The sequence below is a fragment of the Lagenorhynchus albirostris genome, chromosome 11 (assembly GCF_949774975.1).
Source record: "Lagenorhynchus albirostris chromosome 11, mLagAlb1.1, whole genome shotgun sequence".
NCBI classification, from domain to species: Eukaryota; Metazoa; Chordata; class Mammalia; order Artiodactyla; family Delphinidae; genus Lagenorhynchus; species Lagenorhynchus albirostris.
Window position 1 is genome coordinate 48,479,891 of NC_083105.1, and position 25,058 is coordinate 48,504,948.

The 25,058-nt window shown below is 37.9% G+C and overlaps 1 protein-coding gene across 4 annotated transcripts in view; it reads left to right on the forward strand.

Annotated features, from left to right (window-relative positions):
• The first annotated feature begins 726 nt into the window (after nucleotides 1-726).
• MDM1 (Mdm1 nuclear protein) overlaps nucleotides 727-25,058 on the forward strand; it is a 29,020-nt gene continuing 4,688 nt past the window's right edge. Inside the window, exons 1-12 of one of the 4 annotated variants that reach the window (XM_060164608.1) lie at nucleotides 727-849; nucleotides 1,901-2,015; nucleotides 5,601-5,965; nucleotides 7,078-7,212; nucleotides 11,016-11,183; nucleotides 12,452-12,555; nucleotides 12,637-12,736; nucleotides 17,640-17,669; nucleotides 17,995-18,170; nucleotides 19,235-19,528; nucleotides 20,557-20,669; nucleotides 20,765-20,862. In XM_060164608.1, the coding sequence (XP_060020591.1) occupies nucleotides 832-849; nucleotides 1,901-2,015; nucleotides 5,601-5,965; nucleotides 7,078-7,212; nucleotides 11,016-11,183; nucleotides 12,452-12,555; nucleotides 12,637-12,736; nucleotides 17,640-17,669; nucleotides 17,995-18,170; nucleotides 19,235-19,528; nucleotides 20,557-20,669; nucleotides 20,765-20,862 (1,716 nt within the window). In that variant the 5' untranslated portion in view covers nucleotides 727-831. Of the gene's footprint in view, nucleotides 850-1,900; nucleotides 2,016-5,136; nucleotides 5,214-5,600; nucleotides 5,966-7,077; nucleotides 7,213-11,015; nucleotides 11,184-12,451; nucleotides 12,556-12,636; nucleotides 12,737-17,639; nucleotides 17,670-17,994; nucleotides 18,171-19,234; nucleotides 19,529-20,556; nucleotides 20,670-20,764; nucleotides 20,863-25,058 lie in introns of those variants that run through there. The other 3 variants (XM_060164609.1, XM_060164610.1, XM_060164611.1) reach the window with 3 other exon arrangements.

Consider the following 25,058-nt stretch of genomic DNA (forward strand, 5'->3'; position numbering starts at 1 on the left):
AAGGCTGAAACTTTGGAAGCTGAGACTCACAAGTATCATTAACGAACGTTTCCTAATCTAGGAGCTACATGTACATCTTTTGGGGCGGAGGCGGGGTGGGGGTTGTGGGAGGCAAGAACATCACTGGGAAGTCAGCAGTTTGTCTATCAAGATTCAGTAAAAAAGTTTTTTGGCCTGTAAGCCATATTTATTTTCTGGCCTCTTCCTTTTGACGTGACAGTAAATAGTGTAGCACGGTTGTCGGTGGCAGGAATTGATATTCTAAAGAACAGACCTGAATATTTTCATTTCATACAAAGAAACACTCCGTTCTGTCATACATGTTGGAACTAAAAACACACCTTCCTGTTTTATGACGTGAAGAACCTGGGTCCAGCGAGGCCGGCGACTCACGAATCCCAGCGGCACGCAGACCCATTGGTGCGCAGGACGCGACAAAGCAGACGCCGTCGAGCTCTCCTCAGGACGAAGCTCCCGCGGGGCCCCGCCCACTCCGGGCCCGGGAGCCTCATTGGCCGGCCTTCCGCCCGCCATCTCTATCAATCCCCGGGATTTGGCTGGGGAGGCGGGCGTTCTACTTTCCAGCACTGATTGGTCGACTCTTAATGACGGTGCGGAGCTCTCCGAGTCTCTACTGGTTTTCAGTCTTCAGAATGGGCGGGGAAAGGCAGAGCGACACGGCTCAAGGAGACAAGCGCGGAGTGCGCCGGCGCGTAGTCGGGGACGCTGGGCCGAGGCTTTTGCTAGGGAACCTCCTGTTGTCGCCCCGCCCCCTCCGGGCTTTTTGTCTCATTAACTGTCGGAGTGACTGGGGCTCCAGCGCCGGGCGACATGCCGGTGCGCTTCAAGGTGAGGCCGGGGTCCCCGGGGGCCGAAGCCTGATGGGGGGAGCTAGGACAGGGCGGGTGCAGCGCGCCGGAGCCTCACTGGCTTCCTGGGCCGCGCCCCTCGGCCCTGCTGAGCCTGTCAGCTCCCGATCCTGCCTGTAACCATCGTAGAGGATGCTGCTCTTGTCCTCTTACCTAGCCCCCTCTCCGCTCACACTCACTTCCGAGTTGCCGAGTGGAATAGTTAGATGGTTTGAGGTGGATTTATTTGGGTGGGTGGGGGCGGGGAGAGTTCAGAGGCGTGTAGATGGAGGGCACTTTATAATGGGAACTACGGTGGCTTCAGATTGGGACACCTGTGGACCACATCACAGCTTAGCTTTTAACACCCCTTCCCTTTAAAACTTTAAAGTGTGTTATGTCTTTTAAAGGCTTGAGAAATGGTACCCTGACAAGATAAAGACAGGGTATAAGAAATACACATTCTTCACAATTGTGCATTTGTTTAAGGTTTGTTAATAGTTCCAGGTAGCTGGTAGCTGTCATGGTCAAGCACCCTTCAACATAACAGTTGACCACAGTGTTCCACAAGCCCTGACTGTCATCTTTTATCTTGAGGGTTTGCATCCAGAATGGGAGGGAATTTGGCTTTTCTTGGTTGACTTTACAAAACTTCTAAAGGGATTAGGCATATTATATTATATTGTGTACTTGGTGAGAACTTCGTTAGTTAGGATAATTATAGTGATGAGAATTTAGATTGCCACCCATTATCAGACAAGACCTCAGGCTTTGGAATCAGACAACCAGCAAAAGGGTAGCCACTCTGAGCCTCAGAATCCTTGTAACATCTGTCTCAAGTGGTTGTGAGGATTAAAGGATATAACACTATGAACTGGTAGCACAGGGCTGGGTCAATGTTGGGAGCTATTATTAAGGACCTCTTCTATGTTTAATTATCAGTCTTAAGTCTTTCAACTCTTTTTAGAGGTTCAGAAATGATTTTTACTGATGTCTACCTTAAAACAACTTTCATTACTTATGTTTTACTCAAATTGTACTTTGCATTACAGGGGTTGAGTGAATACCAGAGAAACTTTCTGTGGAAAAAGTCATATTTGTCAGAGTCCTGTAATTCCTCATTGGGGAGAAGGTACCCATGGGCTGGACTTAGATCAGATCAATTAGGTAAGTTGAACAGCTAGTAGTCATTATAAGTTGAATAAACCTCGGGGTCAAGTTTGCAAATGATTTATTAAAAATTTGTGAAGTGGGCTTCCCTGGTGGCGCAGTGGTTGGGGGTCCGCCTGCCGATGCAGGGGACACGGGTTCGTGCCACGGTCCGGGAGGATCCCACATGCCACGGAGCGGCTGGGCCCATGGGCCATGGCCGCTGAGCCTGCGCGTCCGGAGCCTGTGCTCCGCAACGGGAGAGGCCACAACAGTGAGAGGCCCGCGTACCACACACAAAAAAAAGAAAAAAATTTGTGAAGCATTGTTCAGTTGGCCTGGTTGATTTACTCGTTTGTTTAACAAATACTTATTGAGGGTTTACTGTAGGCCATGACTATTCCTCTCTTCTAGGAATATAACTTTGAACCAGACAAAGACCCTTAACTGTGGGGAAAACAGTAAACAAGTAACTCAATAAATAAACCAGGGGATTTCAGGTTGTTATATAAAATTGTAGGCTGGTGTGATAGATAACTGGAAGGAGGGGTGGGTTGGAGGGAATACACTTTAGAATCAGTGGTCAGGAAAGGCTTATTTGAAGTGATATTGGAGCTGAGACATGAAAGCTGAGTGTGGACAAGTGTGGGGAGGGATACTCCCAAGGTCTTGAGGAATGGAAGCTTAGATAGATAAAGCAGTTTGCCCAAGGTTCACACTCATAAGTGACAGAACCATGATTTGAAATCAAGTCTGTGTTGTTCAAAGCCTGTGAGTTCAGAGGCCATGTTCTTGTCATCACACATGCTTCCTCCCTGTATCTCAGGGAAGTTAGAACCCTCGGCTGAGGTTTCCCAGAGTGTGGTAGAAGGGGAAAGAGACAGACTGATTCCATTCAACCTGCTTGCTTAATTCTCCCTCACTAGAACATAAGATCTCTGAGAGCAGGGCTCTGTCTGTCTTCACCACCTTGTTCCTGCTTAGTACATGACACAGGGCCTTGGCATACTCTGGAGTTTATTAAACTTCATTTTTGAATGAATGAATAAACCTGGGTTTGAATCCACATTTGCTGTGTGACTTCGGGCAAATTGGGCCTGTTTCACCAAGTGGGAGTTGGGAAGCCCATTGCACAGGATTCCTAGGAGGGATGAAATGAGATGTTCCTCTTAAGGGCTAGGTGCATATATACAGATGAGTGCTTGGTGCCCAACCTGTGACATGTGTGAGAGTGCCAGATGTGTAGTATATAAGTTCCTCCAACTTAGATGTTTGAAGCCAGGAGAAGAAAGACTTACATGTGGGGTGGCAAGCCTGGGAAATTAGTAAGATGAGAGTGTTTCCAGGATTAGGTTTGGAGAACAAAGGGAAAAGTGGATGAGAGTGGGTGGTTCTTTTAGGATTCCTCTGAATTGTCAGGACCCTTTGCCCAGAGCCTGGCTTCAAAGACTGGGTGTCACTGCATCTTGGGCAGGGTGGTGCTCATAATCCTCTCCGAATGACCAGAAACTCCACAGATTCGAGGCTCTATTAGATTAAGAATCCCAACATAAATCTCTCAAAATGTAGCTAGCCCACTGAGGGCCTTGGGGGATGTTATGACACGGGGCATTGGTTAACCACATAGTTGCCCCCATGTAACATTTTAGCTTGGATCAGCTACATGTGAGGGTAGGGGTGATGAAATGAGACTGTGGGAGCAGAGCCACTTTGGAGTATGGTACCTTGTGAGGAAGGAATGGTCTAGGGGGAGGCCTGTTAACAGGGAGGTAAGGGGGAGGGGCAGAGTGAGAACTCCAGGTTGCTCAGAAAGGGAGGTGGGGGCCAGGAAGGAACAGCAGCGGTGTTACCGAAGGCTGGCTGGGCGTTCTGTGCTTATTTTTCCTCATAGTGTATTTTCCACGGTGCTAGGAGACAAGGGTGGACCACTTGAGAATCTTCCCTTTTCATTTTGCTCTTCTTCCACCAGCCCTGCTCTGTGTTAAAGAGAGAAGTCTGGGGCAGTGGTCTTCAAGCTTTTGTGCTTTCATACCCACTAAAAGAATTTAGAAACTCTTATCTCTGTTCACATTTTAAAGTTGATATTTAAGTTCTTTTTTATCAAAAGTGTAATGAATAGTTTCAAAGGATATGATTTCTAGCATATTGAATATTGTGTATATGTTTTACATGTCTTTTGTTACAATTTTGGAGCTAGCGATTGAGCTCAGTTTATGGTAAATGTTCATCATTTAATTGGTAAAGTCAGTCCTCACTAGAAAACTAATCATGTAAATAAGAATTATTTTCTGTGAGAAAAAAGTCTGACTTTATTTTTTGGTCCACATAAATGCATTAATATGCATATATGCATTTCACATAATGACTGTCTTACACCCTGAATTTTAATTCTAAGATAGGTAGATGGAAAAGGTGTTGTGCTGGATAAAATAAGGCACTGTTCTTTTGTTATTTCTAATCTCTACCTTTGTTGCTTTGCTGCCAAATACTCTTCCTCAGGAGTTGTGCTTTCTTGAATTGTTCCTTTGTTTGTCCTCCCCACCTATGACAATTTTTTTATTCCATAGGGTGGTTGAGAGGCGTGTCTTTCTTGTATGAAGTGGGAAGAGGGTGATTATGAAGGGAGTGGTGAGAAAGGAAACTACAGATGGCAGATGCAGCCCTTAGGCTGTCAGGAAGTAGCACACATGGAAGTTAGGATCTGGAAAGTGATTCCCTTAAGCTGCCCATTTCTGCTCCTGCCCCCCCACAGAATGTCTTTCTGTGCCTCCAGATATATATGCACCCAGTTTGGAGACCATGGTCTAGGGCAGACTTGTAAGGGTGGGGACCCTGGGTTTGATGGCCAGAACATCCATGATAGAGGCTAAAGGGCTCTGGTTTTACCTAATGCCAGGTTGTCTGTCTACCTTCCCTTCTCTTCCATTCTTAATCTTTCTTCTCTACCCCACCCTGCACTGTCTTCTTTCTTTTTAAAGAATGGCTCCAAACTAGGGCAGTATCTCAGTGACTGTCATTCCACAGAGCTCCTCTTACCTGGGTAGAAGGTTAAGTTTTTGGACATTTGCTTGCCAGACAGAAATATAGAGAAATAGTATCTTAGGTCTTGTGAAAAGGGTTCATTCTCTTTACTTCTCAGGAACTCAAGGCAAATGTAGAACTAAGATCCAGCATAATGACATCTCACCCCTTCTCATCTTGGTCTGCTGTACATAAGAGAAGCTTTGTGAAAAGTTCCAAATTTTGACAGCACCAGGGCCCTTTGTTCTGTAAAGTAGCACAGGAAAGTAATTAGAAACGGAGGCAACACATTCCACCTGGCTTGCCAGGTCCATCACGTTGTGATTCTAGCAACTTGTGTTAGGATAACTCGAACATTGTGACCTCAATTTAAAAATTATGGTCAAACGTTTAATATTTCTTTAAAACAAAATTAAAGATATTATGTTGAAAAACTGTACTTTTTTAAATCCCGTAACTGGAAGGATATTGTGTATCTCAACTGAATTTTAAATTCCATTTCTCCTCTCATACATGTGATTAAAAGTTGGTTTGTAGCTTGATGCTTTGGTATCTGCTATTTTTGTATATTATATTTTGTAGGAATCACAAAAGAGCCAAGTTTTATTTCCAAAAGAAGAGTCCCTCACCATGACCCACAGATTTCAAAATCTCTTGAGTGGAATGGAGCTACCTCAGAGAACGCTGTGGTTGTATCACCAGAACCCGAAGCCCCCAGAACACCAGAACCAGAACAAAAAGAAGATGTTAACCAAGAAAGGGTTCTTGCACTAGACGCCTCCAGGGTTCCCAAGAGAACCAGATCTCACTCTGCAGACTCCAGAGCTGAAGGGGCTTCAGAAATTGTGGAAAATAAGGAGGATATAGTAGCAAATCATGTACCAGTTAATGAAAATGTGGAGCTGGAACATTCTACCAAGCTTCTTTCAGAAAACATAGATGGTGGGGTAGGTATATTCACTGTATTTCCTTTCAGAAGCATAGAATTCTTTGTAAATTTCATCATCATTTCAGTAATATTACATTTTGTGCTTAAATTTTTCCATTATTTGTTTTCTTGTCCAGTGTCTGTAGAAGAGTTGATAAGAGGCTGTTGACTTTAGTTATTATGACTTAGTTCTCTTCTTAATAGTTGCCATTTTGTACTGGTTTTACTAAGATATCCCTTCGTTGGGTACACAGCCTGCCTCTGGATTTTATTTATCATATATCAGCACCTGAGTCCTAAGGGACAGATCAAGTTGAGACAGAGAAAGGGAGTAGGCCATTACCTCTGGCAGGGATGGTGAGCTGACTTATACCTAGGCCCTTTTCAATTTCTTATTGTGTACTAGCAGAAAAAACAGAGTCTCAATTGACAAAATGCAAAAGAAAGGAGAGGTCTGGCTAGATCTCAAAAGATCTTGCAGTTCTGCTCTCTTATGTCCCAGCTGGCCTGCAGCAGGTCCCTGCGAGCACATAAGCAGAGGCTGCAGGGACCCGTGCAGACGCCTCACTGCTTCCCCATTTTTCTCCACTCTACTGCTTCCTCCCCATCTCATGTCCACCGCTGACTGGAACCACGGAGAGGCATTTAGAAGTGTTGGAAGACCAGGGGGCATGGGAATCAAGGAAGGTGACATGTAAGTCTGGTGGGCAGGGGAAGGGGTGTCCCCAAAGCAAGCTGTGGACGAGGTAATGTGCTGTTGTTTCTTAGTAATATATTCAATTATGCATAATTGGTAGGAAGGAACTGAGAAATGTTATCTACACTTGATCTTAGCCAAAAGGCCGAGAAGCAATGAGAGAAATGTTATCTTTTGCTGGGATGCACAATAATTCCTTGACGGTATTAAGGGAATTTTAAAGAGTTTCACAATTTAAAGGAAGATTAACAATTAAAGAAAGGTTTCTGTATGACGATGTGCATATAGTTAATGATACCTTACTGTACACTTAAAAATTTGTTAAGAGGGTAGAGTTTTATGTTCTACGTTTTTTACCACAGTTAAAAAAAAGAAAAAGTTTGAATAGAAATTTTTAATAACTTTGAGTGGGATTTTTTTTTTTTCCCTAACAGTTGGATAGACTTCTACAGAAAAAAGCTGGACTGACCGTTGTTCCTTCACATAATGTCTTGAGAAATTCTGAATATCAAAGGCAGTTTGTTTGGAAGACCCCTAAAGAAACTACTTCAGCTTTTGCAGCCAATCAGGTAGTTTAATGGATGCAATACATTTTTGAGGAATATCATCTAATCTAGTGTTGCAGATTTACATAGAACTAAGAACTGAAAGAAATTAGATACTTAAGAAGGCCTGAAGGTGGGTTCTAGAAACGTGAAAATGAGAGTTTTGCTAAAATCATCCTATTACTTCTGATTTATAGTAGTAATATTATACTGTCCTAGGCTACTGATGATCATTGTTGCCAGATCCATCACATATACTAAATATGAGACAGGGTAATGAAAACTTGAGGACTGGTAAGTTTTTGCATGCTGTGAATTTTTTTTATTTATTAAAAAATTGTTAAATTGATTGTATTCTGAAATGTTGAATTTTGTTGACTAATATATTGCATGTTTTCTGTCTTCTAAGAAAGGTGTAACTGCGTTGGATATTTATTTTAATAAGTACAAAATAGGTTGAAAGTGATGCAAGATATATAATTTTGTCCTTATATCAAATGAGCAGTGATAGGAATTGTCAGTTTAACTATATTTATAAATTCAAAAGCTATAATGGTAACTAAATGTGATATTAGGTTTCATTGTATCCTCACACAATTTTAGTATTAGACTACCATTACTAATATATACTCTGTTGTTTTACTACTAGAATTCTCCAGACAGTTCTTAGCTCATTTATGTTCTTAACCATACTCCTAGGCTTAGGTAGGAAATACTTCCATTTAGAATATCCCCAAAGGCTCATGACAGCTTAGTCTTTTCTTTCTCACTCACCTATATACTTTATACACCCATAAGGACCAAGAGGATAATTAGATTCAGCAAGACAATAACATGTCATCTTACACTAAGATAGTACCAGTGTTATCCTACAAATTGTAGCAGCTTTAGGCTTGCTTACTTGTTATTCAGTTTTTAAAAAACTGAAATTTATATAACATTTTAGGGACACATAAAATAACATAAATCAATACATACCCTTTATAAACCTAGTGAATAGAATCAGTACTTCTTTTGCTGGCTCACAAGTGTTGTTGGATAGAAAGTGTACCTACAAAATTACTTACAGCCTAAAAATCATGACTGTTCAGTTTTTGTAGAATATCTTACCTTTAAGGTAGAGGTGATTCAAATCAAAGCCCTATTGACAACTTCTGCATACTTCAGTGAGAGCATTATGTAGAAACGTTCTTTTGATAGTATCAGAAGTATAACATAAAATAAATCACTAGCAATACCTTCACTACTAGCTTTATTACTTTCATTAGTGAGGGTTTCAGAGAATTTTTTTTGGAAGCAAATGCTCTTTGTTAGTTGAAAGCATATCAGTTTTCGGGTCTGTGGATTGAAGAGCTCTGTGACAGAAACTTTCAAAGCTTGTTGATAGGGAACCTCTAAAGGAGCTGTTCCGTTCTGTTTTATCAGACACCTGTTTTCTGAAAGGATGTCTTATATTAATATGTAAAAGAGTCAGAACAATTTTTGGCAGAAGAGTCCTTGAGGTTATACTGTACTTAAAAAGATATACTGTTTGGTTGTGATCTGTATGAAGGTGTATTATTCAGCGTTGTGAAGCAATAATATACCTTATTTGAACTCCATATCTTTTCTATTTGCTTTTTCTGTAATCAGTGGTAATAGACCATGAAATGGAAACCATATTATGAAATATTAAGGATAAAAGAAAACATTTAAAAATAGAGACATGATAATTACCTGTTTTTTTCCTTGCTTTAAGCTAAAAATAAGCAAAGGAAAAAACCTGAGCAAATGCATATGTCAGATATTCAAAACGTTAAGACTTTTTTATTGTTGTAGGAGGAAAAAAAATTCATGTCAAGGAGGAAAAAACCCTGCAGAGCTGACAACAGAGTTGCTTTGTAAAGCTAATGTGTATTTTCTTATTATTAAAATCTGCCTATTTTACTATTCTCACTACCAAACTAATAGGGGGGTGGGACACTTGGGGGAGAAAAGATATGGTTCATTATTTCTTTTGGCTTAAGCATTATTTGATTACAATAACTATTATTCAAAACATAGTAATGAGTAGAGAAAGTTGACCTTTGGATTTTCTCTCCAGCTTTACTGAGCTCTAATTGACAAAAATTATATATTTATGATGTACGATGTGAAGTTTTGACATACGTATTCATTCTGAAATGATTACCACAATCAAGCTAATTAACACATCTATCACCTCATGTAGTTACCATTTTTTGTGTGTGTGGTGAGAATACTTAAGATCTATCCTTTTAGCAAATTTTAAGTACATAATACAGTATTGTTAACTACATACATGCTGTACTTCAGATCTCCATAATTATTTATCCTGCATAATTGAAACTTTGTACCCTTTGACCAGCATCTCCCCATTTCTCCCACCCCCTGGTCCCTGGCAACCACCATTCTATTTGCTGCTTCTATGAGTTCCTTTAGATTCCACATATAAGTGGGATCATATAATGCAGTATTTGTCTTTCTGTGCCTGGCTCATTTCACTCAGCATATGTTCTCCAGGTTCATCCATGTTGTTGCAAGTGAGAGGATTTTTTTTTTTAAGGCTGAATAATAATACATTTTCTTTATCCATTCATCTGTCCATGGACACTTAGACTGATTCCATATCTTGGCTACTGTGAATAATGCTATAATGAACATGGGAGTGTAGATATCTTTTGAGATACTGATTTCATTTCCCTTGGATATATACCTAGAAGTGGGGTTGCTGGATCTATTTTAAATTTTTTGAGGACCCTCTATACTGCTTTCCATAATGGCCATATCAATTTACATTCCCACCAACGGTGGACCGGGGTTCCCTTTTCTCTGCATCCTTGCCAACACTTGTTACCATTTGTATTTTTGATAATAGCCATTCTAACATGTGAGGTGAAATCTCACTGATGTTGGTTTATTCCTTGATGATTAGTGATGTGGAGCACCTGTTCGTGTACCTGTTGGCCATTTGTATGTCTTCTTTGGAAAAAAGTTCCTTTGCCCATTTTTAATCAGATTGCTTTTTTTTAATTGAGTTTTATGAGTTCTTTATTATTTTGAATATTAACTCTTTATCAGATATATGATTTGAAAATATTGTGTCTTGGTTTGATGTAGTCCCACTTGTTTATTTTTGCTTTGGTTGCCTTTGTTTTTGGTGTCAAATCCAAAAAACCATCATCAAGACCCATGTCAAGGATCTTAGCCTATGATTTCTTCCAGAAGTTTTATTGTTTCAGGGCTTACATTCAAGTCTTTAATCCATTTTGAGTTAATTTTTATGTATGGCACAAGACAGTGGTCCATTTTCATTCTTTTGTGTGTAGCTGTCCAATTTTCTCAACACCATTTATTGAAGAGACCTTTTCGCCATTGTATGTTCTTGGCTCCTTTGTCGTAAGTTAATTGACCATATACATGTGAGCTTATTTCTGGACTCCTTATTCTGTTCCATTGATCTATATGTCTGTTTTTATGCCTCTTTGCCCATTTTTTAATTGGGTTGTTTTCTTGCTGTTGATTTGAGTTCCTTAAATATTTTAAATATTGACCCCTTATGAGATGAATGCAGATATTTTCTCCCACTCAATATGCTGTCTCTTCACTCTGTTGATTGTTTTCTGTACAGAAGTTTTTTAGTTTGATGCAATCCCTTTTTGCTTTTGTTGCAATGGATGTTAATTAGACATGTGAAATGAAATTACAGTCGTATATAATTTTCCCTTTTTTGTATCCTATGATTCAACTTCATATGTGAAATTTTTTAAGCAATTGAAGAAGTTCTGTATATTTAACAAAAAACTAAACTAAAGTAATTTTTTTTTAAGGTTTTCCACAATAAAAGCAAATTCGTTCCACAATTCAAAGGTAACTCATTCATCCATGAAACTGAATACAAAAGAAATTTTAAGGGTTTATCTCCAGTGAAAGAACCAAAACAAAGAAATCATTTGAAGGAGAACGGAAATTTTGAAACAATATCTCCTGAAAAGAAGGTATTTGTCAGCTCTTTAAACAAAATAAAATCCTCATGATTTGAAACTCTCCACGTTTTCTTTTACTTACCACCATTTGGAACTTTACAAATTTCCTTTTACTTATCACCATTTGAGATTTTGTTTTTAGCTAGTTCACTAATTTGTTTATTTATTCACTAAATGTCAAATGTTCATCTAGCACCTGGTAGAAACCAGGCACCAGGTAGGTACTGAGAATACAATGATAACTACACTAAGCCCTAAGCAGTTCTTGGGTCAGTGGGGAGACAGATCTAAATAATTAAGTGTAATACAGTGCAGCATATGCTTAGCAATACAGCAGGTAAGTCTGCTATGTCTAATATCAAATGATTGTCCTTATAGTAATGTGAGCTCCAGGGGTTACAGTGGTGATGGAAACACATACTTTAAATTAAATAGTGGAAATCAGATAGAAACACACATCCACACATGTATTTTAAACCATAGCTTTAATATGCCAAATTATAGCCAGTATAATTCACACGATTTACCTTGGTATATACAAACGTACTTCTCTGTGTGAAATTACAGCTGTTTCAGTTACAGCATCAGGTTAAAATTATTGTAAATTATAGGTAAATCAGGGGTAAGTCCTATTTTTTGATCTCCTGGAATGTCATACCTGAAATGTTATGGGTTCTAAGAATAAAAATTATATGACTAAAAGTAAAATAATTTATATATATATAAATATACATATATAAAAATTATATATGCATATATATAAGTCATACATATATATTATATATGATGTATATGTTTAATAATATCTATACTTGTTGGACCTATGATGTTCTTGAAAAAAAAAAGAATTAAGTTATTCAGTAAAGCTGTGTGCTAACTTACAATAATTAAGTGGAAGGTCCCAATGAGTAACAATTAAATGTAAACTTAGAATATCAAGGGAAAATGTAAGACCAGTGTTCAATAGGTCGTTAACATAAAGTTTATTTATTTAGATGTTTGTTAATTAAAACTTTTTCCTAGCCAAGTATCTAAAATTTTTATTGTTAGAAAATGAAACCATATCCTGAGCTATATACTTCAAGAAACTAACCAGATACACTAGTTTCAAAACTTGCTTGTTGATTTTTTATGATTTCTATGTTATCTTTAGTAGTTAAAGCTTACTTTTAAAAACAGAATTGTAATTCAGTATCCAGCTATACTTTACAACATCTGTGTTTTCACTTTAATGTATAATATAAATTGAGCATAAAAAGTTAAAATTATTTTCATTTTAGTATAATAAAACAGATGATCCTTTAAAATTAGAAGCAGAGATGGAATCAAAAGACTTAAACCAGCCTAAAAAGAAACTTACTCCTTGGAGACATCAAAGGCTTGGGTATGTATTTTGTAAGAAAAACATCATGGTATTTAGATGATCAACATGGTGAAATATTTACTCTCATTTCATTTCTGTTAGGAAGGTGAATTCTGAATATAGAGCAAAATTTCTGAGCCCAGCCCAATATTTTTATAAAGCTGGGACTTGGACACGTGTGAAGGAAAACATACCAAATCAGGTGAGTGTATAAGCTCAGGAAGCCCACATGTTCTTTGGCACTATATCAATTTGATTTCACAATAGTTTCACCTAGTAATAGAGATGACAGTATGAAAATGTATGATGCGGTAATAGCACTAAAAGTATCAGGAACTTCAATTGTATGTATGAGAATATAGTTTATCAGTGTGTTTAGTTTTTTTAAAAATACTAGCTTAGAGATTAGTATTATTATAAGGTCTTTAAAGTTAAAAATGTTTTTAAAATCAAATATTTATGTTAATGAAGTCAGTTTATAGAATTGTAGCATTATAGATTTGATTATTTTATAACCTTCAGACCTCCCTCAATTCAAGATTGATTAATTTTTCAAGATTAGTTTATCTGACTGACGTGCCCTGTTAGCATGTACTAATAGTGCAGTCTGCAAGCACAAGGAAGGAGTGGCCTGTGTTGATAGAGGTTTGAGTTCTAGTGTTGGGATACCCTGACATATGGGAGAAATTCTGAGGATCCTAAAGAAAGGTTGGAAGAAAAGGGTAATTCTAGAATTGGTGAGTGCTAGTTTAGTACTAGCTTCCTATAGCCAAAGGATAAACGGTGGAGCTTTTTTGGTTATTGTGTAGTTAGCATCTTTTAAACTACATCTTGATGGTTTGCTCCCCTTTCTGTGTGAATAAGCTAAATGAGAACATTTTGGATTAGACATTATAAAAAGAGGGATAATTTGGATGGGGAATGAATCTTATTTAGCTCCGTACTTTAAACCATGGCTAACAATTATGTGTAATCAGCCTCTGACACTTTGAGCTTCTGGTTCTTGGCTCTGGCAGCTCCCAGACCTATGTCCTGGTGACGATATTGGGTTGGCCAAAAAGTTCGTTCAGGTTTTTCCATATGACGTCACAGAAAACCCGAACGAACTTTTCGGCCAACCAAATATTACTGGGGGCAAAATTCCTATACTCACCTTGGTGAAATCAAGTTAAAAATGAGAACATTGAAAGCAGCCATGACAGAAGAAAGGAATTGAGTCAGTTTTGAATTCTTGAGCAGTTTCTGACCATGCCAGACCTCCGTGAGGATCTCTGTGCCTGAGGAGTCTGATGGGGAATGGGGGAAAACCCCAGGCAAAGGCAGGAGCAGAGTGTGGCCATAGAGGGCGTGTGTGGCCAGTTGGTAGGTGTCAGCCACTGCCCTGTCGTGTTCCGGTACTTTGCTAGGTTGGGTTCATGAGAAGCTCCTTGTTTTGGAAAGATTATCACTTAGTCTGAGACTTCTTTGAACTAAAATGAGTTGGTATTTAGGCCTCAGATGTAAACATTTAATGGACTCAGAGGACTGTTATGTCTGGAGTCGTGATAATGTGACAGTCCTTATCCTGCCCTTGTGGAAGAGAACATTTTTGTTTTTGTTGTTAATTTAAGATCGGTCTTTAAGATTTCCTATTATAATATCTTGGTAATGTGACTTTTCTGAAGGTTTGTTTTATTAATTGCTATAGGTGGTTGAAAATGTTTAAATTAGTAGAATAGTTTGCCTTAACTTCATGGTCAAAATCATTCAAAAAAACAAATTGGAGTTAGAAAAGAATAAGAATTTTTAGTTATGAGGTTAGCGATCACTGATAGTGCTAATAGTTTTAGTCGATCAGGTCATAGACATTTAATATGGGCCATATTTTCTTATATCTTACATTTTTTTCCCTGGAAGATACTTACTGTATGTGGCTGATTTTGAGGTACCTACGTATAAGGTACTCCCTCATTTTCCTACTCCTAACATTTCATGGAATATTATTCACACTCGTCAAATGCATTTGGACATCAGCGACTTTTTTATCATTAGAATATTAACGCACTTTGAATCATGTTACAGTTTTCTAGTCCATGTATCATCTTCATTTCCCTCTTTCTTCTTTGAGATATTGTACTTTTTAAATCTATTTATAGTCTAGTCACTAGATATTTTATCCTGTGTCCCAAGTTCCTATTCACATAACATTAGGGTAGTTGATTTTATTTGTCCAGTGGTTGTATATTTGTTATCTCTATATTATAACCAGTGGCTCTATTCCTAATGCTCGCTTGAAGGCTGTTTTTTAATAATAATCAGCAACTGCAACTGTTAAGTCCAATCCTCAGAATAACTACTGGATCTGTGTTAAATGTCTTTTTTTCCTGATTGTTAGGTAGTCTTCTAATCCTCCCAACTGCATTGGTTGAGATAATTTTTTTCTAATGTGTCTTCCAGAAATAGGACTTTGTTTCAAGATGAAGTGCCACATTGAGACATTCTGTAATTTGACAGACACTGTAAGGACTTTTAGGTATAAGATGACTCTTCATTTTCAGGGGATGATTTTGGGAAAAGGAGTATTTTATTCCCCAGTTTTCTGAGTTTGAATTTTTCACATATAAATTTTAAACAACTTAGTTGAATTCTTAATTTGGGAAAAGAAATCCAGAAAGGAAAACATTCTACTTATAGCATTTAATATTATGTAACCTGATGGTGTTACTTGACCTGAAAAGGGGTGTGTGTGTGGCTTTAACTGAGTTAGGCATGGTTTATTCATATCATTTTTAGTGGCTCCTTTTTTTGGCTGTAGGGATTGTTTTTAATACTGAGTTCACACCATTGATTTTTTTTTCTCTTTCTAGTAGAACACCTTACTTTGGAAATATCAGCGTCCTATTTTTTCATCTGAGTTTAGGACTACAGAAGTTTAAAATCATGTATTTGTAAAATATAACAGTACTAAGATGATTAACAAAGATTGCTGATAAAGTCAATTTAAAACATTGAGTTTTGAATGTCAGTAACAAATAGAACTGAATAAAGTTTTACAGAATTTCTGTATCTCCCCTCCCTTCTTTAAAAAAAGTTGATGTCAGATAAAACTAGGTCACTGTGTACATGGAGGGGATGTTCGTCCATCCTCTCATTCATCAATCAGTGAGGTCCTCCCGTATGGATAGAATGCAGCCTTCTCTGCGGCTCCTTCCTGCTCCACCTTACACACAGTGCAGGACTGGTAGGACCCCCTTTTGAAACCACTCCTTCAGTTTATATCTCATTTGTTTATTATGGCATAGATCGTACCAATATTATGATAATGATTTATCATATACGAGGAGATCGGCCTGCTCTACCAGATTGTGAGCACATTGAGTGCAGGAACTTTCTTGCTTATCTTTGCTACCAGCCGTCTAGCTCAGGCCTAGTGCTTAGTCCATACTCAGGACAGGTTGTGGAATCAATGTTGAAAGGCTACATTCTCCCTCACCTCAAGGAGTTCATAGGTTAATGGGGAAGAATGACACAAGCAATAATTCCAGAAGAATGAAATAAGTACTAGTGGGGATATGCACCAAGGGCTTTGAGAACCCAGGGGGGAGGAAGTGATCCTAAGGCATGAAGATTTTATCCTTTAGGTGATGGAGTGACCATGACACATTTGAAGCATGGGGGTACTTATGCTTCATAAAATCCGGATTATATCAAGGCACTTTATTACAAGCTTCCCATGCATTCAGAATACACTGGTTAAGATTATATCAAGGTACTTTATTACAAGCTTCCCATGCATTCAGAATACACTGGTTAAGAGTTCAACAGACTCAATACCTATTAAATGCAAAAACCATTATTAGTAATTTTCTTTAAAGTATAAGAGTTGAAAAAATGAACATGGCTTAATTTTTTTAACAGTGAAGAAAACAATATTTTGAATTATCTTTTAGGAATGTTTCAGGTTTGGTTCATTAGAGCAGTAGGACTCTTTTGGGATTATGTGTTTTCTTTTGCCCTGGCAGGCGCTGTCCTTTGCTTTGTCTGATTCCCTAGAGATGTAGCACTTGCATCTCTCTGCATCAGTAGTATTTCCTTAAGGAGCTGAGGATATGTTTCTCCAGTTGCTTTTGCAATGCCAATTTTCATTATTTGCTTTTTTGCCTTTAAGTGAGAGAAAAGCAGTTTTTTTCTTTGCTTTTATTTTTTTAACTTTTTATTTTATATTAGAGTATAGTTGATTAACAATTTTGTGATAATTTCAGTTGTACAGCAAAGTGATTCAGTTATACATACACATGTATCTATTCTTTTCCCATTTAGGTTGTTACATAATATGAGAAAAGCGATTTTAGCAGACAGTATCCAGGTATCCTTTTAAGGCTAATATTTGTATTTATGATAGGAAAAAATGATACAGTTTTTTGAGAATAAATTATTTTAAGCAGATTATTCAAAACTTTTAAGCTGCAACTTAATTTTTTTACATTGTGGAATTGTATTCAGGGAAGCCAGAAGGTGGCAGTATGATGTATAAAATGAAAGGGTTTCAATGAGTATAAAAGACTCCTTTTCACGTGAAAATATGTTATTTGCATATTAGGGAATTCAAGTCACCTTATATCAGTAGTTCATCAGAACTTTTTTTTGGTATCCTGTTGCTTTGTCAAATATATTACAGTTATTATTTTGTGGGATATTCTTTTAAATTATGTATTTAATACTGGTTTTGCTGATTACAAGGGAATGTTGAGGAATGTGGAGAGGAAAGCCTCATGACTCTCTCAGTGGAGCTTCTGTAGTAGTAGCAGCAGGTGTATATAAGCCCAGAAGTAAAGACTGGGGCTAGGGGTTTCTGGCATGTCAGTACTCTTCCAGAGGTGGGGAAATAGTAATTAGGTTACCTTGTTGCAGACAGCATTCCACCCATGCAAGAACGTGGTTGATTTTCAAGGCAATGTTAAAGTATCTTGGTTACTGAATTAAATGCTACTAAAAATACTAAAAAAAAATTGACAAGTTTGGTATATATTTAGAAGGAAAAATAATAAGGTATTTCAGTGATTCCCATTAATATTCGATTATGGCATTAACCTGTCATTAAGTATGTTTCTGTATTCCTCCCCTAGGGTTCTCTAAATGCCATGTGGTATGCGGAGGTTGGTTGCTTTTGAGTTTTTAAATCTGTAATAATGCATAGAGTACTTGTGTAATTTCAGTTGAAGTAAGAAGTAGGTGTCGATATTTTTCTTAGCTGCTGCAAATTTCTCCCTGCCTGCTGGCCTGAAGTAAAATAACTGCACTGTGCATCAGCTTGACTGTTTTAATTTCTGCTTAAAAATGCACATAGTATATGTGGCTACTTTTGCCTTTCTTTCTCCTTGGTCTCTGGCTGTATTTGTACAATGTCTTGGATATGCTACTTGGTGATATTTGCAAAGGAGCATTTACAATGATACATGATATCTCAACTCTCCTGCATAGGTTAAAGAACTCCGAGAGAAGGCTGAGTTTTATAGGAAACGAGTTCAGGGAACTCATTTTTCTCGGGACCATCTGAATCAGATTCTGTCTGAAAACAACCGCTGTTGGGATGTCTCCTCGACCACGAGCTCAGAAGGAACCATTAGTAGCAACATTAGAGCACTAGATCTTGCTGGGTGAGATGTTATTTGTGGATGGTGGAAAAGTATGTTATAGATTATGTAGATCATGGAATTACATAGGAAAATGATATGAAGACTCAAAAGTCGTCTAGTCTAATGGAAATATACCAGCCACTTATTACATTTCATTATTTTTAGTTTATTCTCTGTGAAAAGTAAAGCTATACATACTTGCTTTACACGCTTGGGTAGAAATAATACATAATTTAAATCTGGAAGATTGGATTTTATAAAATTCCTTCTTAGCAATTAAGAGTAGACTAGGGATGACTATACAGTAGACGTAAAAAACTTTAAAAAGTAAAACAAAAAGAAAAAGGTAACAATAATAAAAACTTAGAGAATATTATCTATTAGTACATTTCCATTATCATTCATTAATGGATTTTTGTGGTTAATATGGAACTTCCACCCTGATTCTATGGAAGAATTCTCTGCTATTTTGGGTTTTAAAGTGAACACAATTAAACTGTTTCTAAGAGGAATAGCACATCGATTTGTAGCAAATAAAATAGTTTTTGGTTTTTATAGTGTATTAGTGTAGCCATACATACCAAATTAACTATAAATTCTAATTATGTGACATCTGATTTTAAAAGTTCATCACAAAATCTGTTAACAGTGACTTGAAAAGATTAATATATCTAAAATTGGAATCAGCTTATTTGATCCATAAGTACACATGAGTTTGTGCACAAACGCTAATTGAGTAACTGAACAAGTTAGACCATGTGAGGGGGTCCTAGTTTATGTATGCAGAGGCCACTCGAGAGATACATGTGAGTTTTATCAGCAGTGGTGCAGGCATATATGTGTGATGGGAGGAGTAGAAGGAGATAAATATAATTTATTTTGGAATATTTTAATAGATTGTAACTTTAACTTCTATTGTAAAATGAACTCTTAATTCGATTTTTTTCTTCAGTATCTGGGCAAGGCAATATCAGTGGGAAACAGAGTTGTGAACGATGGAAGGCAATGACGGACTTATTAAAATAAGTATCAATTAGAAACCTCAAACTACTCAATTTAAAATAAAACTTATTTTTGTTATGCAGAGATCCTACAAGCCATAAGACTTTGCAGAAATATCCTTCTACAAAACTAGAAGAAAAAAGACCTATCTTGGAAGAACAGCCCCAGAAAACTACCACAGAGAAATTGGGTGTGTCAGATGCTCCCATACCTGTTAGAAGGCGTCTGGCTTGGGATGCAGAGAACACCACTGAAGACACACAGAAACAGCCAAGAGAGGAGGAAGAAGAGGAGGAAAGGGACAAGCAGGTTAATGTGGGAGAGCTAGAGAAGTTGGAAGTACAGGAAAAATCTAAAGCAGACAAAATAAAAGAAGGGTGAGCGTTTTAAATTAATCAGTATATAGACGCATTATTGTTCACAGTTAATATGTATTTCGTTTTGTCACTAATTAATTATAGTGGTTTACACTTTGGTTTTATGACTAATAAAGAGCAGATTTTACTTTAATGTCACGAAATAGGCATTTCTTTATGGTTTATATAATTTGATTCACTCAGGTATTTGAGTCACCACTACTTGGTAGTTGAACACTTGAACATTGAGCTACTTGGGGAGAAAGTAGTTAGGGTTATTTTCATTTATATCCTCCTAATTATGATTTGCTAGATATCTCTGGAAGTATGACTTTATGACTTGAAGAAAATAACTGATATTCTTTACTATCAGATGGTTATACTACCAAAAAGAAAGAAAAGATGTTTTGTAATATTAAAATAAGTGATTTCCTACCAAATGTAAAATAGATAGCTAGTGGGAAGCAGCTGCGTAGCACAGGGAGATCAGCTTGGTGCTTTGTTTCCACCTAGAGGGGTGGGATAGGAAGGGTGGGAGGGAGATGCAGGAGGGAAGAGATATGGGAACATATGTATATGTATAGCTGATTCACTTTGTTATAAAGCAGAGACTAACACACCATTGTAAAGCAATTATACTCCAATAAAGATGTTAAAAAAATTTTTTTAATAAAATAAGTGATTTCTGCAAATAGCTAATTTCCATTGATTTATATGCAGAATGCTTTGGGGAGTGGTTCTCTGCCATTGGTTATGGTATTTTTTTGTCCATAGTCCAATGCCCTTAGCATTCATTCGTGAGTTTTACAGCTAATATGGAAGTTAGGTTCTGATATAATGGAAGAATTCTCTGGTGTGTTGCTGACTTGCAGTGATCTTAACTCTTTTCCAATATTCAGTTACTCTTAACTGTGCGTAGATTTGTTTATTTTTTTCAGAAACAAAATGGCCTTCTCTTATAGGTCTATAGTTTAACTGCATAATGATGGCAAAGTATTTTTTTATTATATTTTCTGGAGGACATGCTTCATAATTGTTTTAATTTGTAGGTCGGAGTCGTCTTCTGTGTCCTCAGGAAAAGGAGGCAGGCTTCCTACTCCGAAGCTAAGAGAACTTGGTGGAATCCAGAGGACTCATCACGATCTTACCACTCCAGCTGTTGGTAACAGGCAAACACTGTGCAGTTCTTATTTCACCTGCTTTCTCTACATGATAATTTAGTTTAATCAAAATATAACATCTTTTGCATTTTTCCAGGTGGTGCTGTTTTAGTGTCTCCATCTAAAATGAAGCCTTCAGTTGCAGAACAGAGAAAAAGAATGTCCTCTCAGGATGGCTTACAAACTTTTAGGAAGGTAAATATTTATATTTTGGAGAAAAACATCTCTTCAGGAGTGATTATTTTAGTCACATGCAATAAGTGAATGAGAGGTTCCGATTTTAGAAAATTCTGCCTATCATATATGGAGATGATGCTCTTAACTTACTTTCAGAAGGCAAAGGCATTGAATTGTTTTTTTGGGTAGTGGCACTGTATTTCTGCTATACTTTCAATTTTTGTCAGTAGTGACAACAGGAAGAGAGAGAAGAAAAACAATACTATTGGAGCATCTTCTGTGGCAGTTTTGTTCCAGCTATGTTTCAGATGCTGATTTAACACTAGAGATGTAGCAGTGAAAGGAGCAGGTAAAAATCCTGGCCCTCACTGAACTTACATTCTAGTGGAGGAGAGAGACAATAAACAAGATAACTAGGTAAAATGCATAGTATTTTAGATAGTGATGAGAACTAAGGAGAAAAATAAAGCAGGGGAAGTGAGTAGGAAGTGGCGAGGGAAGTTCTCACTGAGAGGGTAACATTTGAGCAGAATCTGAAGCAGGTGAAGGACTGACCCATATGCATACTAGGAAGGCATTCCAGGCAAAAAGAATAGCAAGTGCAAAGTCCTCCAGGTGAGAAGGTACCTGATTCTTTGAGGAACAGGCAGGAGTGGAGCTGAGAGCAAGAAAGGGAGAACAGGATGGGCAATGAGGTCAGAGGCATAATGAGGAACTCAATTGTGTAGGGCCTTATAGGTCATAGCAAAGACTTTGAATTTTATTCTGAATGAAATGGAAAGCCTTTAGAGGGGCAGAGGAGTGATATGATTTGACTTGGGTTTTTCCAAGGTCACTCTGGCAACTGTATTGGGAATAGACAGTAGGGGTGCAAGAGCAAGGGCTTGAAACTGGTTAGTCAGTTACAATATCCAGGCAAGAGGTGATGGTCATTTGGATCATAGCAGTAGCTGTACCAGGAGCTAGATTTGGTTATTTTCCATTGTCTACCCCTTGGTTGCTGGTAGGCAGAGGAGTCATTAAACTCACTGAACACAGTCATTTTTTTCCTTTGTTTTCTTACAGAAGCTACTATTATAATAACATTAAATCTGTAAGTCATTCAGTTTGCAGTGAATTATCCCTGTCATTCAGTTGCCCTTGGTTAATATCATTCTGTATCTCTTTTTTTTTTACCATAGGAATTAGGAAGACTATATTATATTATCCAGAAATATTTTCACCTTGAATTGTGGGAGTGTTGTGGGGCAGCAGCAATTTGGGGAACTTCTGTGGGGATGATCATAATAGCTAGCATTTACTGAGCACTTACTATGTTCTAGGCTCCGTGCTAAGTACTTTACATGTGTTAATTTGTTCAGTCTTCATAATGGTGGAGTAGGATTTGTCCCCAGGCAGTCTGTTCTCAGAGCCCACATTTTTAACCCCTAAACAACACTGTCTCACAAGACTTGAGAGTAGAATTCTCATGATATTGGTTTGATAGTCAAGTACCATCTGTACATTTTAAAAATGATATTAAAAACCTAAGTGTATGTTAGCTCACTTCATTCAGCAGATGTTTCTTATCCATTTACTTACATGCTAGATGCTGTGGTTGTGATAATGAGCAAAAATAGACATGGTACATGATTTTGTTGAACCTACAGTCTTGTGAGAATTACACCCCCAAAAAAGTAAAATTAAAACTAATAATAGTTTCAAAGAAGTATATAGTGCTGTCCTGGAAGGAATTGACCTAGTCATGGAGATCAGGAAGCTTCTTGAAAGTCAAGGATGCTTCTTTGAAGAAGTCATAATTGAGTTGAGATATAGAGGAAGAAGAAGAGTTAACCAGGTACAAAGGGAGGGGAGGAGAAGCATAGCATATGCCACAGTCCCGTGGAGAGAAAGGGCATATTTTTTTGTTTTTATTTTTGATGTGGACCATTTTTTTTAAGTCTTTATTGAATTTGTTACAATATTGCTTCTGTTTTATATTTTGGTTTTTTGGCCACGAGGCATGTGGGATCTTAGCTCCCTGACCAGGGATCGAACCCACACCCCCTGCATTGGAAGGTGAAGTCTTAACCACTGGACCGCCAGGGAAGTCCCATGGACATAGAGTTTTAGGAAACAAAGACCAGTGCAGTGTGTGGCAGGGAGCAGGAGCACGATGAGGCTGGAAGAGACAGCAATATTGAGAATTTCTTTCATCTCAAGTAAAATGGAAAACGACTGAAATATTTTAAATATGAGAGTGTTGTGATTGATTTATGTTTTGCAAGATCTCTCTGGCTGCCGTGGAAGGCAAGAGTGGACTGTGGATACCTTTGAGAGCCCATTGCAGTAGTCCTGATAGGAGCTGTGATAGCTTGGACTAAAGAGGGTGGACATAGACGTGAGTGAAACTGAAGAATTGTGTAAGGGGAACAATGTCAAGGCCTGGAGCTGGGTTGGATAATGACTTCTAGGTTTCTGGCTTGCCCAGCAGGATTGATGGAGAGTGCCACGCACTAAGAGAACTCTGCATGAAAGCCATCTTTGGAGGGGAATATCAGGAGTTTCGTTTTCATTCACTCAGTTCAGAATTTACTGTGCTCTTACTATGTATCAAACACTGTTCTGGGATCTGGGGATTCATTGGTAATCAAGATAAAATTCCTGCGATCGTGGAACTTTTCATTGGGAGAAGTAGACAAATGATTTTTTAAAAAAGAATTTCAGATAGTAGTAAGTGCTATCAATTAAATAAAACTGAAAATGACCTCCAAGGGGTGGGTGAGACTGCTTTAGTTTGGGTCATCAGGACAGGCACCTCTGAGGAGGTGACATTTTAGCAAGACCTGGCTGATGAGGGAGGTGCCCATGCAGAGATCTGGGCTGGAGATTGTTTTCCAGGTAGAAGGAACAGCAAGTGCAGGTGAACAGTGAGCGTTTCATCGAGAGTGAAGAGGTCTGTGTGACTGGAGCCTGGAGAAAGCAGGGGAGAGGGTGGGAATGAGGGTGGAAAGGGAGTGGGCAAGGGAGCTGGGTAAGGAGTGGGATGTTCTTCTAATGGCACTGGGAAGCTCTTGGAGGATTTTAAGCAGTAAAGCAGATATAGATCTCTGATACACTTGGTAACTAAAATCACTCTGGCTACTCAGTGGAGAATGGGCTATACTGGGGGAGAGTAGAAGCAGTGAGGCCAATAAGGAGGCTTTTAGGTTCAAGAACAGATCATAAAGTCAAATTAAACCTGGGAACCCCATGTATTACAAATATTCTATAGATTTAATTCAGGTTTTAACAGTAATGAAACCAATTTGACAGAAGTTCCAAATTCTACATATATGTATACAAAAAGAAAAAACCAAAAGAACGATTTTCCTAAGAGATCTTTGTAATTAAAAAGGGAAGCAGGGGCTTCCCTGGTGGTGCAGTGGTTGAGAGTCCGCCTGCCAGTGCAGGGGACACGGGTTCATGCCCCGGTCTGGGAAGATCCCACATGCCGCAGAGCGGCTGGGCCCGTGAGCCATGGCTGCTGAGCTCGCGTGTCTGGAGCCTGTGCTCCGCAACAGGAGAGGCCACAACAGTGAGAGGCCCGCGTACCGCAAAAAAAAAAAAAAAAAAGGGAAGCAAGTGGAAAATTTGTGGTTTTATCTTAGATCTTGATTTAAAAATATTTGTTTTTTGGATGAGACCCCAGGCTATCTCCCCTTTGAAGCAATAAGCCCTCTAATTGCAGAAAATGATGCCTAAGGTCAGAAAGCAATGTTTTGAACATTACATTGATAAACTCAAAGTTAATAACTAAAGGCAACAATTACAAGGAATGATCAGGAAAGTTTGGGGCTATATTTGATTTTACTTGTTTACATTCTCCTAAAAAGTAAAATTATACAGGGACTTTTCTATTCATGATATATTATCATTGTGGAAAAATAGAAAATACTGAGCAAACCAAAAAAGAAGGTAATTCATACCTACTGTTCAGAAACATCCGTTGTTGAATTTGAGTTTAGATATATAGTGTATTTGTTTATTATACTGTAGATAAGTTTTCATAATACATTTTTCTCACCTAGCAATGTATTGTGAACATACTTCCATACCATTAATTTATAATCTGACTTCTAATTGTGATATGATGTACGATCTGTAGTTATACTATAGTTTTTTTTTAACTAGATGCTCATTGTTGAAATGTATTTTTTAAAACTAGATGCCTATTGTTGTTATTTCTTAGTTTT